Below are 17053 nucleotides of genomic sequence, written 5' to 3'. Positions count from 1 at the left end.
CACTATGTGGGAATCGAACCTGGGTCCTCTGCAAGAGGAGGCACTGCTCTTAACTGCTGAACCATCTCTGCAGCCCTGGAAATGGTTTTCTTGTTTCTTAAGTTGTAGTGGTGACACCCAGAGACAGATCTTTCCTTTCTATATCATTAATATATTTTTTTTAAACAGACACTTTGTTTGAAGACAAGGTCTTCCTATGCAGCTCAGATTAGACTACAACTCAAGATCCTCCTACCTCAGCTTCCCCTGGTGCTGGGATGACACATGAGCTACCACACCTGGCTCAGAAATGATGCAAAAAAAAAAAAAAAAAAAGGAATAAGCAGAAACTTTAAAAACTTCTTGGAAAAAAACAACATTCTACATTCTCTTTGCCTCGCCTTTAAAACTATTTCAGGTGAAAAGAGTCTGTATCTTTCCATGTTTTATGAGGCCTTCATGTCCGAGACGCCCGGGCCAGAGGACCACACCAGGCAGAGGACGAAGGAGGGGAGCCCCATTATTTGTTTTTAACTTTCTTTACATCTACCTGCTTATTTTGTATGTGTGAAGGAGGGAGGAGTCGGTGGGCCACCATATACGCTTGGAGGTCAGAAGACAACCTGTGACAATCAGTTCTCTCTCTCATGGGGTCCAGGGATTGAACTCTTGGTTATAGTGAGGGAAGAGGAGATATTCTAGGAAAGGGGCAGATGTTGGGAGGGGAAAAACCAGCTTGATAGGAAATGTTTTTAATTCTGTATTCTTGCTATCATTTTTTCTTCTCCCTCCATCTCTCCCTCCCTCCCTCCCTCCCTCTCTCCTTCCCCTTTCCTCTTTCCCTTTTTGGTGTGTGTGGAACTAAACAAGGCTGGGCCTCACATGTGCTAAGACAGCCCATCTTACTTTGAGTTATTTTGAAAGATGATTTTCTTCTTCTAGACAGCAACAATTAGGCTAGCCTACACCCTTATCTTTGAACTAAAATACAAGCACGAACTCTGAAATTCTAATCCCCCGTGGCCTTTCTAGAGTTTCAGCCGTTTAACGTTTCCTCTGGGTTGTAAAAATCAGACAAAACTGCTACACAAGTAAACATGTCCTCAGTGCGCTGGGGCTGCAGCTCAGTGGGAGAAGACTCATGTAGCATACACACAACCCTGAAACTCTGGGTTCAGTTCCCAGCATCATCAGGCCCACCACACACACACACACACACACACACACACACACACACACACACAGAGGGAGGGGGAGGGGGAGAGGCAGGAGGAGGGAGGAGAGGGAGGGGGAGGAGGGAGGGGAGGGGAAAGAAGGGGGGAAGAAGAGGGAAAGGGAGGGGGAAGACAAGGGAGGAGGGAGAGGGGGAGGGGAGAGGGAGGGGGAAGATGAAGGAGAAGGAGTGGGAGGGAGAGGGGGAAAGGAAGGAGGACGGGAAGGGGAGGGAGGGGAGGAGGGGAGGGGGGAAGGGAGGGGAGGGAGGGGAGGAGGGGAGGACAAGGGAGAAGGAGAGGGAAGGGGAGGGGGAAGGGAGGGGAGGGAGGGGAGGGAGGGGAGGAGGGGGAGGACAAGGGAGGAGAGGGAAGGGGAGGGGGAAGGGAAGGGAGGGAGGGGGAGGACAAGGGAGAAGAAGAGGGAAGAAGAGGGGAGAGGGAAAAAAGAGGGGGGAGGGGGAGGGGAAGGGGGGGGAAGGAGCGCCTTCCAGACATTTAGAGTTGGTTATAAAGATGATCTAAGTGAAACTTTAATGCCTTACTGCAGTCATGGCACTGAAGAAAGCTAACCACAAAGTTCCTGGCAATCACGAGTCACCAGTGGTCTGTCCATGGCACCTACTTCCCCACTAGGTCCCCTCCACATGACACTGAATTTGTCACAGCTCATTCTTCAATGGCTGTAAGGTTTCCAAAACGGTGTTCACAAGGGCGCTGCACTTGGTTTTGGTTTTTCCCTATGGTACTGGGGAAGGAACTCAGGGCCCTGTGTTAGACAAGCTCTAGCAGTCAGCCATGAGCTTGGACATTACACTTTTAGCGATGTATTTCCCAACTACGACACATGCCAACTATATATGAAACCATGATGCAGTGATTATCCTCACCCGTAAGTAACAGAGCTACAGAGGAAGGTCAAGGAGTCAAACACGGAAGTTTTGCCTCTTCTCTGTGTATTTAGTCTTCCAGATGCTAATTTCCAGGAAATAGCAAACCTATTGTCATCAGTAAGTAGTTGATACTACTAACTTCAGATATTTTTCCTGGAATAATTACATTATTCTTGGAACCTATGACTAAAAGTTATATAAAAGATAATTGCAGAAAACAATTTTTAAATGAGTCGAGATGACCGTAGGTATCGTGACAGGGTTTCTGCCCTAGTAAGAACAATCTGAAGGTGAGACAAACAACAGTCTCAACTACAACAGAATAAAAATATTCAGGGACTAGTTTCACAAGATATGTACAACTTATGCTATGAAAAAGCAAACATAGTACTGGTGAAAATTTTAAAATCCAAATATAAGAATATTTCCCACATATAAGAATATCTCTCACATATGACTTAGAAAACTTGATATTATGATGTTAACACTGTTCAACTTTTATATTCAATATAAACTCTGTTCTAGCGCCAGCCTGCATCTTTGTAAAATGTAACAAGTTAATTCTAAAATTCCACAGGAAATCCAGGGAACTCAGACTACCCTTAACAGGCTTGAAGATGAACACAGCTCAAAGTCTCAGACTTATTAAAAGACACTCTAATTAGGGTGGCGTAGGAAGAGGGCAGCCACTGATGAATTAGAATTGGCAGTCAAACTCCGTGGAGATGGCTCAGTGGGAACCGTGTGTGTGGACAGGATGAACACTTGAGTTTGAATCAGCAGGGCCCACATAAGGCCCAGCAAGGTAGCAGGAGCTGCAGTCTGGGCACTCGAAAGGTGTGATGGGAGGCTCTCAGGACAGCTAGCCTGGGATACTTACAGAGAACAAGAGACCCTGCCTTAAACAGTGGAAGGTTGGGATGGCCCCGAGGGCCTCCTGTGACTCCACACTGCTGGACAGCAGGAGTGTGCCATCACATCTAGTATTTACAGTATTAAAGGCAGAAGCCAGGACTAAATGATTCCAGCAATTACTCTACCTGCTGTGGCTCTAGCCTTCAGGGACAGTATTTTATAACCCTGAGAACTGTGGAGGGGAACATACCAGAGATGGACCTATTTGTGATTGCCAGGAACTTGCATGGGCCTCTTCTTTGGGGCCGCAACTGTATTAAAATATTCTGCATTCCTTGGAGGTCTTAGTCACCATCCTCATTACCAACTCCAACAGGATCTTGCTTTCTCTTTCCTTCTCTTTGAACACTTTAAACATGTTTTAAATTACATTTAATTATTTTGGGGCATATGTATTCTTTCACATGGTCCCTGAAGATCAAACTCAGGTCTTATGCTCAGTGGCAAGCATTTTTGTTTACTGAACAGTCTTCCCAGCCCCCTTCTAAACACCTTTAATTGGAGAATTGTGTAATATCTCAATAAAGTTATTGCAAAGAATGCGCTGCTCTAAGAAAAGGGGTGGGGGAAGGGCGTGGAGACAGCCAGACAGCCGTCGGGTGGAGAAAATGGACCCAGGAGGGGTAAAAGGCAGGCTTTGCCCCTTTGTCTCTGGATGCTAGCACAGGACACACACGACACCTACAGCAGCCACTGCCATCTCATACTGCACGCAGCACAGCACATACGGAACATCCAAGGACGAGGGGACGGTAGGCACCTTATGCTGCAGTCAGAACATGTCCCCTGTGGAGCAATGTGACCTCTGGCTCTGTATCACAGGCTGCCCTTCTACTTGTGAGCCTCTTGCTTCAGCCTCCGCAGCAGTTGGGATCACAGGCCTGGGACACCAGACCCTACTCTGTATCTTCTTTTTGAAGGTGATTTTGAGTTGTTTTTGGTATGCTATGCTAGTAAGGCCAAGTTCCTTCCTGCAGATCCAAAGGGCAACTGCAGGGAACCTTAACAGCACTGTCCATCCTCTCTGCTGTAGCACCTCCCTATTCATCCCTCTCTACTGTAACTCCTCCCTGTCCATCCTCTCTGCTGTAGCTCCTCCCTGTCCATTCTCTCTGCTGTAGCTCCTCCCTGTCCATCCTCCCTGCTGTAGCTCCTCCCTGTCCATCCTCCCTGCTGTAGCTCCTCCCTGTCCATCCTCCCTGCTGTAGCTCCTCCCTGTCCATCCTCCCTGCTGTAGGTCCTCCCTGTCCATCCTCCCTCACTTTGCCCTTGCCCCAAGGTCCCTACAATTGTTTTTGGAGAAAAATCTAAGGTTCCTACAATGCATATGCTCTCCAATCTTTTGCCCCAACCCAATCCAATTGCATGCCTTCATTCTCTCTCTCTCTCTCTCTCTCTCTCTCTCTCTCTCTCTCTCTCATTTTTCTTTCCACCGCTGGCACCATGGACTATTAAAGCTTTTATAGTCAGAACTCTTTGCTTCCCCAAATGCGTATGTCACCCGGCTGCTGTCCTCTGTGAGACGCTGCAGTTGGTGCTGATCGTCTGCCTATCTGCCTTGCATACCTCCAGGGACAGTGTCCATGCTGAGGACAGTGGCACTTGGAGCCAGAATCCTGGCCCTGTTCAGAAGCTCATTGACCAGCCTGGAGACTTAATCTTGGGTCAGAACAAAAGGTCTTTGTGCCCAGGGAACTGAGTGCACAGGAAGCAAAGAAGCCTGAATCAAAGCTCGGAGCGCCCCAGCTACTCCACAACTCTGTGTCTTCCATCTTTATCTCGGGCTACAGAATAGCAAAATGTAAAAGCACATTCCTTTTTCTTCTCTGGAACACTGGAAGTTATTCTCTGCCACCCAGGACACCCTGATACTGTTGCAAGTAGAAATAATGAGTCAAGAAAGTCCTGTGCTCTTGCTTGTCTTACTTGTTATTTTGTTTAAAAGGACAAAAGACTACAGCAGAATCTTTGTGGGTTGAAGCAGAACTGTTGAAGCACACATGGGGGGGGGGGCAAAGAAGCAGGGGAGGGTTGTAAAAAAATGCCAGATAAAGCCGGGAAGTACACTCTACGGTGTTAGAACTTACAGAAATGTTTCAGTACTCGAGAGGATGGGTGGGAGTGGAGGATGAGTAGAGAGTTTAATGACCACACCCAGGGTTCAGAGACTGTCCTGCAGCCAGAGGAGTTTGTGACAGAAGTGTGAAAGCAATTTAGAAGATTAAAGGTGGCCTTCTCATAAATGATGAGCAATTATATGCAAAATCAACCAATCTAAAGTCCTCAGGGTCAGGATGTAACTCAGTCGGTAGATAAAGCATGCATAAAGTCCTGGGCTCAGTCCCTAGTACTGCAGGGACAAGGTGTGTGTGTGTGTGTGTGTGTGTGTGTGCGTGTGTGGTGCATGGTGGCACACACCTGTAATCCAGAATTCTGGAGCTAGAGACAGAGACAGGAAGATCAGAAGGTAAAGGTTATCCTTAGCTATATAGTGAGTTAGAGGCCAGCCTGGGCTATACAAGATCTTGGCCAAGAAAAAAAAAAAAGATGATGGTGATGACAAATTGAAGAAGCCTTAAACTAAATTTCAGACCTTCTATAAAAATTGACACAAGATGGACTGAATACCCAAATACATCATATAAAACTCAACATTTTTAGAAAGCGGCAGGAAAAAGGCAATTTAAACAAGGGGTTTAAAGAGTTCACAGGCAGGACGGCCAAAGCATGAGACCTGAAAGGAGAACTTAAACCACTTATCTGTAGTTACATTCCCTAGAGCTCCACTGTTGATGGCAGCTATGGGGACAGAGGCATCAGTGTTAGAAGATGCCCAGGTATGGACTGGTTGGTACAGTTCCTTCCCACAGCCTGTGACTTTTGGCAGCGATGAGTGGGGACATTGTTGGCCCAAAGCAAATTCCATCTGAATCTGGGGTGATTCCTGATGTGGTCAGCCCCGTGTTTTCCCCTTGTGGGTGCCCTGCGGTAATGCTGCTACCTCAGACAGAGAAGTGAACTGATGGAGAGGAGTGATGGGCCGGGCTAGGCATGCCAGGGGCACAAGCGCTGATGTTCATAGGCACCAGTGGCTCTGCCTCCAGGGAACATGAAGAAGGAACACGGTGCTCCCTTCCTAAGGAGGCCCACGGCAAAGGCTGCAGTGTAGGAGCCCCAAGTCTACAAAATTTGAAGTCCACAGTAAAAACTGACCATAAAGAGAGCAAGCCTGTAAGTTCATGCTCCGGAATCTCTGAGATGGCCCACCATTGGCTCTTTGGCTATGACCCGAATTGCCAGGGCTGTGTAGTTCTTACTGGGTAAGCCAATGCGGAGGGTAGCTGGATACAAGGATGGCAGCTGGGTCTTCTCACCGTATCTACCTGCAATCCAGCTCATACCGATCATAGAGGATATATTCACAAATGAACTTCGAAGACTGAAACCTATGACTCCAACATGGACTCTGAGAAATTAACTTTAGGAGATCTTGGTGTGCAAGCATAAGCTTTGTATACCTGCATTCAGGAGGCTAGCCTGAGCTAATAAAATAAACTTATCTCAAATGAACAGAACACACCTCCTTAGAAGGGCACCTTTACCAGCCTGGGGAGTAACTCTCCGCAGACTTCAGTCAAGGAGACTTTGGCCTAAGACTGTGGGGCCAGCGGGCTTCCTCCCACCATGAACAGGGATAAACACTCACTCACAGGCCTGGCGAGAGGATGGAGGCCAGAGTTTAACCCCCGAGTGCATAATGAACTCTGAATTAAGGCTACTGTCCTTCTCTGCATTTTCAGGGACATTGGGATTGTCTCAGTTGTCATAAGCGCTTCAGAAACAGTTGAGTGGCACCATGGGCGGCCTGTTACCTTTGGTCCCGTTTCTATCCGGGAATATAACAGGAAGGTGTGGAGGTCTCCGTATTTCATGAAGGGTAAAATCACCATGGGCTTTGGGATGCCTTGAGAGCTCAGCTCTATACACACGCCTGAAATTGAAAACAGGATCAGTTACAAAGAGCCCTTGTCAGGTATGAACACATAAACCCCAGAGGCCCACTGGCCAAACTAAAGCCAGGTACTAACAGGCCAAGAGGTGAGAACTGAAGGCTTGGGACTCTCACAGTGACTTCTAGGGCATGTAACACCTGCCCCCCCTCCCTTCCTCCCTCCCTCCCTCCGTCTCTCCCTCTCTCCTTTTCTTTCTTTCTTTCTGGCTAGTGTTTGCAAGAGAACTCTCATAAATCAACCTGTCACAAGAACAGACAACTAGAAGTCAAGGATTCTGTGCTCTGTTTTTGTTAGCTTGAATGACCCAAGGGGTGGAGACGAGACCTCAGAGAACCTGAGGACAAATTAGCTAAACATGCCTATGAAAAAGCATACTGCAACCAGATGTTTAAAGTTATTAAGCATTTTTGAGGGTCTATTGGCAAAACCTCTCTTTCTAAGCTTTCGGTGATTGAAGTTGCAGTGTGTTAGTGTGGAATTCTAGAAGGGGCCTGTCACCCAATGCTAGGCTTGCAAAGTGTAACCTGTCAAGCAAAGTCCAATGTCTCTCCTAGTCTGCTAAAGCCACTAACTGCAAACAATAGCTATTTCTTTAACAGGAGATTTTACCCAAACCTTAGCTTTCAGACCTCTTTGCAGCATCAGCCATATAGAACCTTGAAAGGTTGCTCCAAAATGTATTATGGACTAAGGCAAAGGCTCGGGAAGGAAAAGGTCACTATTTCCAGATTGTTTATGTCAGAATAATGTCCCTTACACATCATGCACTGATACTCATAGCTATAGAATTTTTTCACAGAGATATTTACATAAAACTGAATGACATTCAGTCATATCCATGAAATAGTCAATATGCCATGACTCACAGTTGGTTTATAAATTATTTCTCAAAGACTATTTAGAGAGATGTCTTTGTAGACTTCATCGGTTTTCAATTCACAAGCAAGCTCGACTCAGTGAAAACTACCACATGAGTGGTTCTCATGCTTACTTAGCACACTCATGATGCATGACGCTAACTCCTATCAGCACCCAGGATATGCAAACCCATTCTTACTCTCAGCCTCAGAAAGCAGGACAAACCCAGTGTTGTAAATTTTGGTATGAACCTCTCCACACCAGAACTTTTTCCCTTTTGGTACACAGTGGGTCAGCAAAGCCTCTCCCAGCCTTGGCCTGACATCTCCCTGAGGTACCTAGAAGCCGGATGACATTTGGGTGATTGAAGTCTTTCATGCACGCTGCTTCACTGAGAAACTCCTCGATCTCCCGTTGAGAAAAGTTGTCCACTAGAGAAGCAGATGAAAATTCAGGGTGTGATCATTGTACTCCTTAAAGGGAAGGGGGCAGCAAGGGCAAGGCAAGGAATGACCAACATGACCAGTTCAGGGTGAGAGCCAACAACAGCACTTTTGTTTAAAACCACACCGGGCTTCAGGGTGCATTCACAGTAGGGAAGCTGAAGGAGAACTCAAAAGGCCAGCCTGGACGATAGAGCAAGACCCTTCTCTAAAAGCAAACAAAACAAACAAACAAGCAAAGAAATCCTCCTTTCAAACAAAAATAGAAACTCTTGAACTATAGAGACAGGAAGGAGTACTTGTCAGTGTTTGGGGGTGGGAGGAGAGAAGCCAGTGGTGAAACCCAAGCGAGTTTTAGGGCTGTGCAACTGTGCTGTATGATACCTACGGGGGACATACATCATTCATGCATTTGTCAAACACCAGAGACCTATACAAGACCAACAGAGGACACTAGTAAAAGCCAAGAACTTCCCTTGATGATATTCGAGTGTGAGCCCACCAACTGAACAATAAGAGTAATCAAAGATGGTTGTTTATAGCATGAAAGAGAAGTTGTGGGTGAGGGGACAGGGAACTTAGGGTGACTGGGCTTTCTGCTCAATTGTTCTGTCAACCTAAAACTGGTCTTTAAAATCTTAATTTAATTTTAATAAGGAAAAAACATTCTCTCCGAATACAAAGTGAGCTGGGTATACTTTCATAGCAAAAATTTGAAATGTAACCAGTTTGAGAGAACTATTTTACAACTCAGTATTGGATAGCTTAGTGGGCAAAGGCACTTGCCCCCAAAGCTTGATGGCCTGAATTTGATCCCTGGGGAACCCACAGGGTAGAAGAAGACAACCGACACTCATGAATTGTTCTCTGTGCCATGGTACAAAGCATGCACGTACAAACACACACACACACACACACACACACACACACACACACACTAAATCAAATAAATAAAATTTTAAATAAAATTCAATATTGTGCTATCTGAAACAAGCCAGTCCCAAGAGAATAAATCCTGTCTGATTGCACTTTTAGGCAGTGCCTAGAGTGAGGAAGCCAGACAGAAAATGGGAGGGGTACTTCCTGAGTGGGGGAGGGGGTGGAGAATGGAGAGTTTTAGTTAGAAGAGATGGCCAGCGAGGCTTGACAACAGGAAGGTGTGAAATGCCCCTGGTTAAAATAGCAAATATTGGGGCTGGTGAGATTGCTCAGTGGTAAAGAGCATTAACTTCTCTTCCCAAGGTCCTGAGTTCAATTCCCAGCAACTGCATGGTGGCTCACAACCATCTCTAATGGGATCTGACGCCCTCTTCTGGTGTGTCTAAAGACAGCTACAGTGTACTTACATTTAACAATAAATAAATCTTTTTTTTAAAAAATGGCAGGGGGGTAGTGACGCACGCCTTTAATCCCAGCACTTGGGAGGCAAAGGCCGGTGGATTTCTGAGTTTGAGGCCATCCTGGTCTACTGAGTGAGTTCCAGGACAGCCAGGGCTACACAGAGAAACTCTGTCTCGAAAAAATCAAAACCAAAAAAAAAAAAAAAAAAAAAAAAAGGTAAATGTTTAAGATGGCAAATTTCATTTTATGTATATCTCACTATAATTAAAAACAGACAAAACACAAGGCCAGGCCTGTCTTAAGGGATTTCTTGAACAGTATGTAGCTAGTGACTAAAATGGCCCTTGAGGGCACCTAGCCAGGATTATACTATTCTAACGGTTTGCTATATATCGATTTCATTCCAAAACAGGAAAATTAAAAAAGAATCAAAAGCTTTACATTTACAACATAGCTGTCCCACCATCCTCTCTGTTGTCCTTAGCTATGGAGCACCAGGGCACCCCACAGGCAGTGGGGATGGAGGTCTGTCTGTAAACTCCTCGTTAAGGACCAAACCCAGCTGTCATGAGACTTTCTTTTTCTTAGTAAATTTGAGACATATATTTATTTTGCCACATCAGCAGGTTGTTTTTTTCCCCCTCAGAAAAACAGCACTCTGAGTGACTGTGTCACCCTGTGAACAACATCAATCTATGGTCACAATGTCGAGGGCTCTTGGTCAAGAGTCTAACAAGCGCTCTTTGAAATGACCTGGTTTTTATTTTAGGTTCCACAGTGCTTGCTATTGACCCGGGGCCTTGTGCATGCTAGGTGAGTTCTCCGCTCCTGAAATACAGGGAGATTCTGAAGCCAGAGGCTGTTCTTCCGCTCTTTGATAACCAGGGTGATGTAATTCATGAGCGAGCTAGTCCCAGGAAGTGGCCCCACAGGGGTCAGACACTAACACTTGATCCCTCTCCCTCCAGGACTCATGCCTCACTTGGGATCATTAGCTGTACTCGGTAATGGAGGGTGAGGGAGATAAAGATAAAGTTGGTGGAAGTGACAAATACCATCTTGAGCATGAAGAATATACAGTGCACATTTGTACAGAGCTCATCCTGTCCCTTCTGCTGGTGATCATGTGCCCACATTGATTGCCACACAGATTGACCCATTGGTGATAGAGAACAGAGCACAACCACTCTTCTTCCAGGAGCACCTGACATGGGAACTATCCACCCCAGAAGAACAGGTCCCACGCCAAGAACTCACACTTCATGGTCTTCACCGCCACCTTCTGAGAAGTCCCATCTTCCTGCTTCAGATTTCCTTCCATTACAGACCCAAACTCTCCTGTTAAGTGAAGCAATATCTATGCAGTGTCACGTAGATACTCTCCTGGCCACAGAACTGCAGATGGGTGTGGTCCTGGAGCAAGTCCTCCACAGACATGGGGCAGAGCCTGCTCAGACCTCTTACACCTGCATACCAGGCATACACACTGGCATTGTGAATTTGAGAAGTTCAGACTTTACTTAGCTTGTCACTTCACCAACCATTGTAACTGACTCAAAATACTTATAGAAAAACATGGGAAATAGTAGCAAAGATCACAAAACAGTGTTTTTCACCACCCAAGTGCTAAAGATGGAACTCAGGGCTTCATACACATTTGGGAAACACTCTACCACTGAACTACATTCCCAGCCCAAAGCACAAATTTAATAACACTGCCATTCATTGCTAAAACAAATTTTAAATTTAAGAATATACTTTCATCAACTGAAGTAGATCAATACCTTTAAAGTAAGCAGAATGCCAGTCACTAAATAGATAATGATAATAAATAATCAATAAATCACATACTTTTCAATAAAGGGAATTCATACTTCTGAAGCTTACTCTGTTCCAGAGACTGCAAATGCCTCTTGTGTACATCAGATCTAAGTTTCAAAATTCTAAGCTCCAAAGGAGTTATCTGATTATAACTCCATCATAAAATTGATATTTGATTCAATGAATACATGAATAAAAAATCCTCAACTGCTCTTTGTCTCAAATTTTAAAGGAATCACTTTAAAGCGGCTTACCTTCACCCAGAACCTTCCCAAGCACCAGAAGGTTTCTGTCAATCACAACGTCTTCCAGCTTAGTCTGTAGCTCCTCACTCACTCCCAGGCTCTGCACTAAGAGAGGAATAATGGCGTGAGCGAGAGGCAGCGTGTGCTTTCCTCAGTAAACAGAAGCAGACGTATATGGAACATCCTGTGCCATTGCTACACACTTGCTCAACTCGTACTGTGATGGGGGGGGGGAGTGGAATAACATTAATCCTTCAAAGTGAGACCATCTACAAACAGCTGTAAAAATGAGACCCTTTCCTCCATAGCAGCTGTCTGCACAGAAATCCATGCAGAAGTCTGCCTTTGACTTTAAAGGGGTTAGGGAAACACCGATGAGCGCATGCCGGTGGATTCTACAGGTCTATTTGTGGTATAGAAAAGAGCCATCAGGATAAGTCTCCTACCCTCCCATGCCAGCCAGGGAAGAAGGTGAGTGGAGCGCAGGAAATATCCAGAGACCAGACTGTCCTTGTACGTGCATTATGTGGCACCTCACTGCAAGACACCAGGTACGTCAGGGACTGGGGAATAAGATGTCTACAGCAAGGATGTGATATATAGTAATGAATGCAACAGATTTCAGAGAGAGTGAGGGAGGGGGGGAGAGGGAGAGGGAGAGGGAGAGGGAGAGGGAGAGGGAGAGGGAGAGGGAGAGGGAGAGGGAGAGAGAGAGAGAGAGAGAGAGAGAGAGAGAGAGAGAGAGAGAGAGAGAGAGAGAAAGAGAGACAGACGCTTAAGGACCAGCTGGAAGATGGTTCACCCTGAGCTACACTTGGGGCATGAGTAACCTTTGAAAGAGAAGAGACTCAGAAAGGAGATGCTCCCTCCTAGACAAAAATTACTCAATTTGTTCTCCAATAGAGGAAAAAACGGTCTAAGTGAATAATTTCTAAATGCAATAACAAAGACATCTAAAGGTTAAAAAATGTATGTTAGAAAAGTAGTTAATGCTGCTGTCCATCAAATAAGTTTTGATTCACAGTAGCCTGGCCTCCCTCAGGCTATGGTCTACTTTGCTTTAGCTTTGCTAAGCTACACATCCAGAAGCATGGGCTTGACAATGCTTGCATTCTTCCCATGCTACTTCTGAAACTGCTTAGGAACTCCTGTTAACCCTCCCCACAAACCAACCCCCCCAGCCCCACTCAGCAAAATCCAAGCCCGCAGTATGACTTGGTAGACCACCCATCTCTTTGGAGTAAGTGGCCAGAACGACAGGAGGTGAGGCTGGACAGTAAATCCACTGCTCCTTCAAACCTTTGACCTCTGACCTCTGCCCCATTTTTCTTTTCCTCATGAATCTGTGGATCCTCAATTCATTTCTTAACTCCAGTAAACCAGAACTCAGGAGGCCTGAGGCAGGAGGATCATGAGTCTGAGGCCAAGAAAACAAAACCCATACGTGTGTGTGTGTGTGTGTGTGTGTGTGTGTGTATGTGTGTGTGTGTGTGTGTGTGTGTGTGTATACATACTTGTCAGAAAAATACATATGTGTATGTATTTGTTTTCCATTCTTATCTCTTAGCATTCCTTAGAGACTTATCTTGGGTCTCCACTATTTTAGCTTTTGCCAAAAAGTGAAACGATGGTCAACTCACAGGTAAGCTCAATGGCTCGCCGGCAGAAGGACTTCTTTGCTCTATAATTTACGACTAGTTGGGAATCCTCCTCGGAGAATGCACCCCTGCACAAAACAGAAACATCCAACCATAAGGACAGGTCATTAGAACAGGGTGACATAGGACTGTATGGTATCCATCACCAAATAAAAAGGGCTCTCCTGCAGCCAGAACCTTTCCCTGCTGGGGTGTAGCTTGGTGGTGGAGCAGTGGTATATATAGCAGGTGTGAGGCCCCAGCTAACTTGTCAGTCAGTCTAGCCAAAATGGTAATGCCCAGCTTTAATGAGAGCCTAACTCAAAAATGCACTGGAGGAGGCCTGTGAGAGGGCTCAGTGGGAAAAGGCACTTGAGTTTAATCCCTGGAATTCACATGTGGAAGAAGAGAATTAACTAATTTTTTACAAGTTGTCTTCTGATCTCCTTACATGTATCATGGCACAACGCACGCATACACACACACACACACACACACACACACACACACACACACACACAAAGTTAAGAAAATATTTATTTTTTTAATTTTAAAACACTTGTGAGCAACAAAGACAAACATCTGATGTTGACCTCTGACCTCTGGTCTGCACACAGGCATGTACAGAAAAGTGCAAATGCACACAAGTGTACACGTGCATCTCTCTCTCTCTCTCTCTCTCTCTCTCTCTCTCTCACACACACACACACACACACACACACACACACACACACACACACACTAATTGGAGCTTCTCAGTAAACACTGCCCTGTTTGCACAGTGTATCCCTGTGAGTTTGTCTCTGTAAAAGAGCCCGTTATAGACTGGCTCTTGCTGTTGCTGACTTTGCAAGAACTGGTCTGAGTAGGGAAGTCACCTGACTTGTGGGCTTGCATTAGATAGGACAAGGCAAGAAGCCCCGCCAAAGAGGCACTATCATCTGTCATAGCAATGTCATCAACACCATGAGGTTAATTTTTTTTTAGGCAGGGTTTCCCGGATTCCAGCTCTATGTAGACCAGGTTGGTCTTGAACTCACAAAGGTCTACCTGCCTCTCTGCCTCTGCCTCTGCCTCTGCTGGTATTGAAGGTGTGCTCTACCATGGCTGTTCACAGTTACTATTTTTTAAGCGGGGAAACTTACCCAAACTTTGTTTCCTGGACTCTCCTTCTGATGGCCAGAGAAATATATAAAATCAGCCCGATCAAAACAAATCCACAGAAGCAGCCGAGGATGATGAGCATGGACTCGGTGTTGCCAGGGGCTGGGGTTGATGAGGGCGCGTAATCTACCCGACCTGGAACAAACCCAAAACCACGCATTGGAAATAGTTCTCTGGGATTCAAAATACACAGGATACATCAACTTGCAAATCCTTTACCATTTTGTGAGTAATGGATGCAGATCATCCTCACTTTGTGCAAGGTGAACTGATTCGGAGTTTTAACTATCAGGGAAAGCAGGGGCTGGAGAGAGGGCTCAGGAGTTAACAGCACTCGCTGCTTTGCAGAAGGTGGAGGTTCTGCTTCCAGTACCTACACTGGGTGGGGCTCAGAACCGCCTGAAACTCCAGCTTTGAAGAGTTCCAACACCTCACAGACAGGCATACAAGCACACAGATAAAAAAAAAAAACTTAAGACGACAATGAGACAAGTTAGACTGTATCATCACACAGTAAGTGCTGGTCAACACTGCACACTGAACTCCATAAATGTATATCATTTTCACTTGTCAATTAAGAAATAACCAAAATGTTGGCAATGAGTGCAGAAGAAAAGGAAAAATTAGTAAAACTAGCATTTTCTTGGTGCACAGCGTTTTCCCTTTCTCCCCTCCCTCCTTCTCCCCTTCCCTTCCTATCTTCCTTTCACAGGGTTTTCCTACACAGTCCAGGCTGGTCTCCTGTTCTTTTTCCTCATGTCTATCCCAGGATTGCCATCCTGTGCACCATACCTGGCTCGTGCAAAGTAAGCCAAAACAGTAGGAATCAGAGCTAGCTAGTTCTCTGTCCAAAAAAAGAAAAAAAGGAAAAACATCAAGAGACATTTAAACAATGCTTGACTGCTAGCCATGCAACTGAGCACACAGAAACACCTTCTCGGTGTTGGGGGGAGCTGTCATGTTCTTTCCCAAGTCAGACTGTAATTTCAGCATTTTGTCTCCGTGATCTTGGTGTTGTAAGGTGTCTCTGTGAGCTCCTTTACCAGGAAGGTTTTGTTTGGGGATGGCACCCAGGGCCTCAGGAGCTAGGCAGGTGCTGTAGCACTAGGCTATGCTCCTGGCCTCTAATGTAAGGGTTTTGCGGGTGTTACGTTTTATATAATGATTCTCATAGGAGGGTAACTGGGACATTATCACTGTTTTTGTCACATTGCTGGGCTTATGTAAATACATTCACAACTGTGCTCAAGCCAATAAGTTTATCAAACAACAGTGGTGCCTACACCCCCACTCTACCTACCTTCCATTCCTGCTTTCCAATGCCCCCACATCCCCACCACTCCCCCTGCTATGTTTTTCATATTTTCTCACTAATAGTTTCTGTCAATTATCCATGTTCAGAAAAGTTACTTGGATCCAGTACTAGGAGGCAAGGAAGTCACGTGGCCATGTGTCTTTGCCAAGTGTATAAAGTGAATGACAGGTCAGTCACCGAAAAGACTGGAAACGTGATAGGACTACTCTGGAGACCATGCACATCTGTCACTCACAGTGAGCAGTGGCATTGTTGTTTTGTATAACGATTCTCACAGGAGGGTAACTTTAACTTGATACGTATAGCTGGAAGGAACTGGTGTTATTTAGACTGCAGTGATCCGTGTTTTTTTTTTTTTTTTTTTTAACATACTGGAGCATTGCAAAATGATCCTGTTTATGAAGCAAAGCTTTAAGATTGTTTGCAGTTTGTTACACACAAAAGTGGGATTTCTGTGGTGACGAATTCTGATTTCTAAAAAGGAAGGACCATTATTGATATGCATATATTTGCCTATGTGCATGACAATGCATGAATGCACACATATGTGCACACCCATGGAGACCAAAAATGGGCATCAGATTCCCTGGAGCTAGAGTTACAGGGGGCCGTGAGCTGCTTGATGTGGGCTCTGGCAACTGAGCTCTGGTCCTATGCCAGAGCATCGAGCGCTCTCATCTTCTGTCCGAAACTTTGGTTTGTAAAGCTGGGTCTTTTGAATGTCTTTGAGTTTCTTCCAGGTAAACGCCTTTAGTCTCCCGAGCACCAGTAACTACATTACCCAGGTACTGAGTCTACTAAGGTCATCTACTGAATGGGAGAGCCTGCTTGAGGATCACCAGGAAAGAAACAGACATCAATGAGTCATCAGACATCCAGTCTCATCTGCTATTGGGTGCAAAGGCCAGGTTTGACAAGAACTTGTAAACAAGTAAGTCATGCTGAAAAGATGGCTGGCCATGGATTTTACAACAATGGTTTAATTCTGCTCAACCTAGGATGGGCTGGAGTCAGAACAAAGGTGGCTCTCCCCCGATTTACAGAAGCATGAACAGCATTTCGCCCATGTGAGGCATCATGGTGGCTTCTTGCCAAAGAACATTCCAGCAATAGACAAGAGGTGATATGCATGGTTGGGCATTTAGCTCAGTCAGCCACGGCCGCATGAGGATGGCACCCGAAGGAAACCCTTGATGGTCTGTGCAGACTGAGTCACAA

The 17053-nt window shown here is 45.5% G+C and overlaps 1 protein-coding gene across 2 annotated transcripts in view; it reads right to left on the bottom strand.

Moving 5' to 3' along the window:
* The window catches only part of Mertk (MER proto-oncogene, tyrosine kinase), a 104830-nt gene that overhangs the window by 13274 nt on the left and 74503 nt on the right, over positions 1-17053 (bottom strand). For both annotated transcript variants that reach the window (XM_052183567.1, XM_052183568.1), the window contains exons 10-15: positions 14502-14655; positions 13360-13445; positions 11729-11824; positions 10911-10991; positions 8208-8300; positions 6871-6989 (exon numbers count right to left, since the gene is read on the bottom strand). In XM_052183567.1, coding sequence (XP_052039527.1) covers positions 6871-6989; positions 8208-8300; positions 10911-10991; positions 11729-11824; positions 13360-13445; positions 14502-14655 — 629 coding nt within the window. The remainder of the gene's footprint in view (positions 1-6870; positions 6990-8207; positions 8301-10910; positions 10992-11728; positions 11825-13359; positions 13446-14501; positions 14656-17053) is intronic.

This window comes from Apodemus sylvaticus, chromosome 5, assembly GCF_947179515.1.
Source record: "Apodemus sylvaticus chromosome 5, mApoSyl1.1, whole genome shotgun sequence".
NCBI classification, from domain to species: Eukaryota; Metazoa; Chordata; class Mammalia; order Rodentia; family Muridae; genus Apodemus; species Apodemus sylvaticus.
This window is presented reverse-complemented; position numbering and strand designations above follow the sequence as displayed.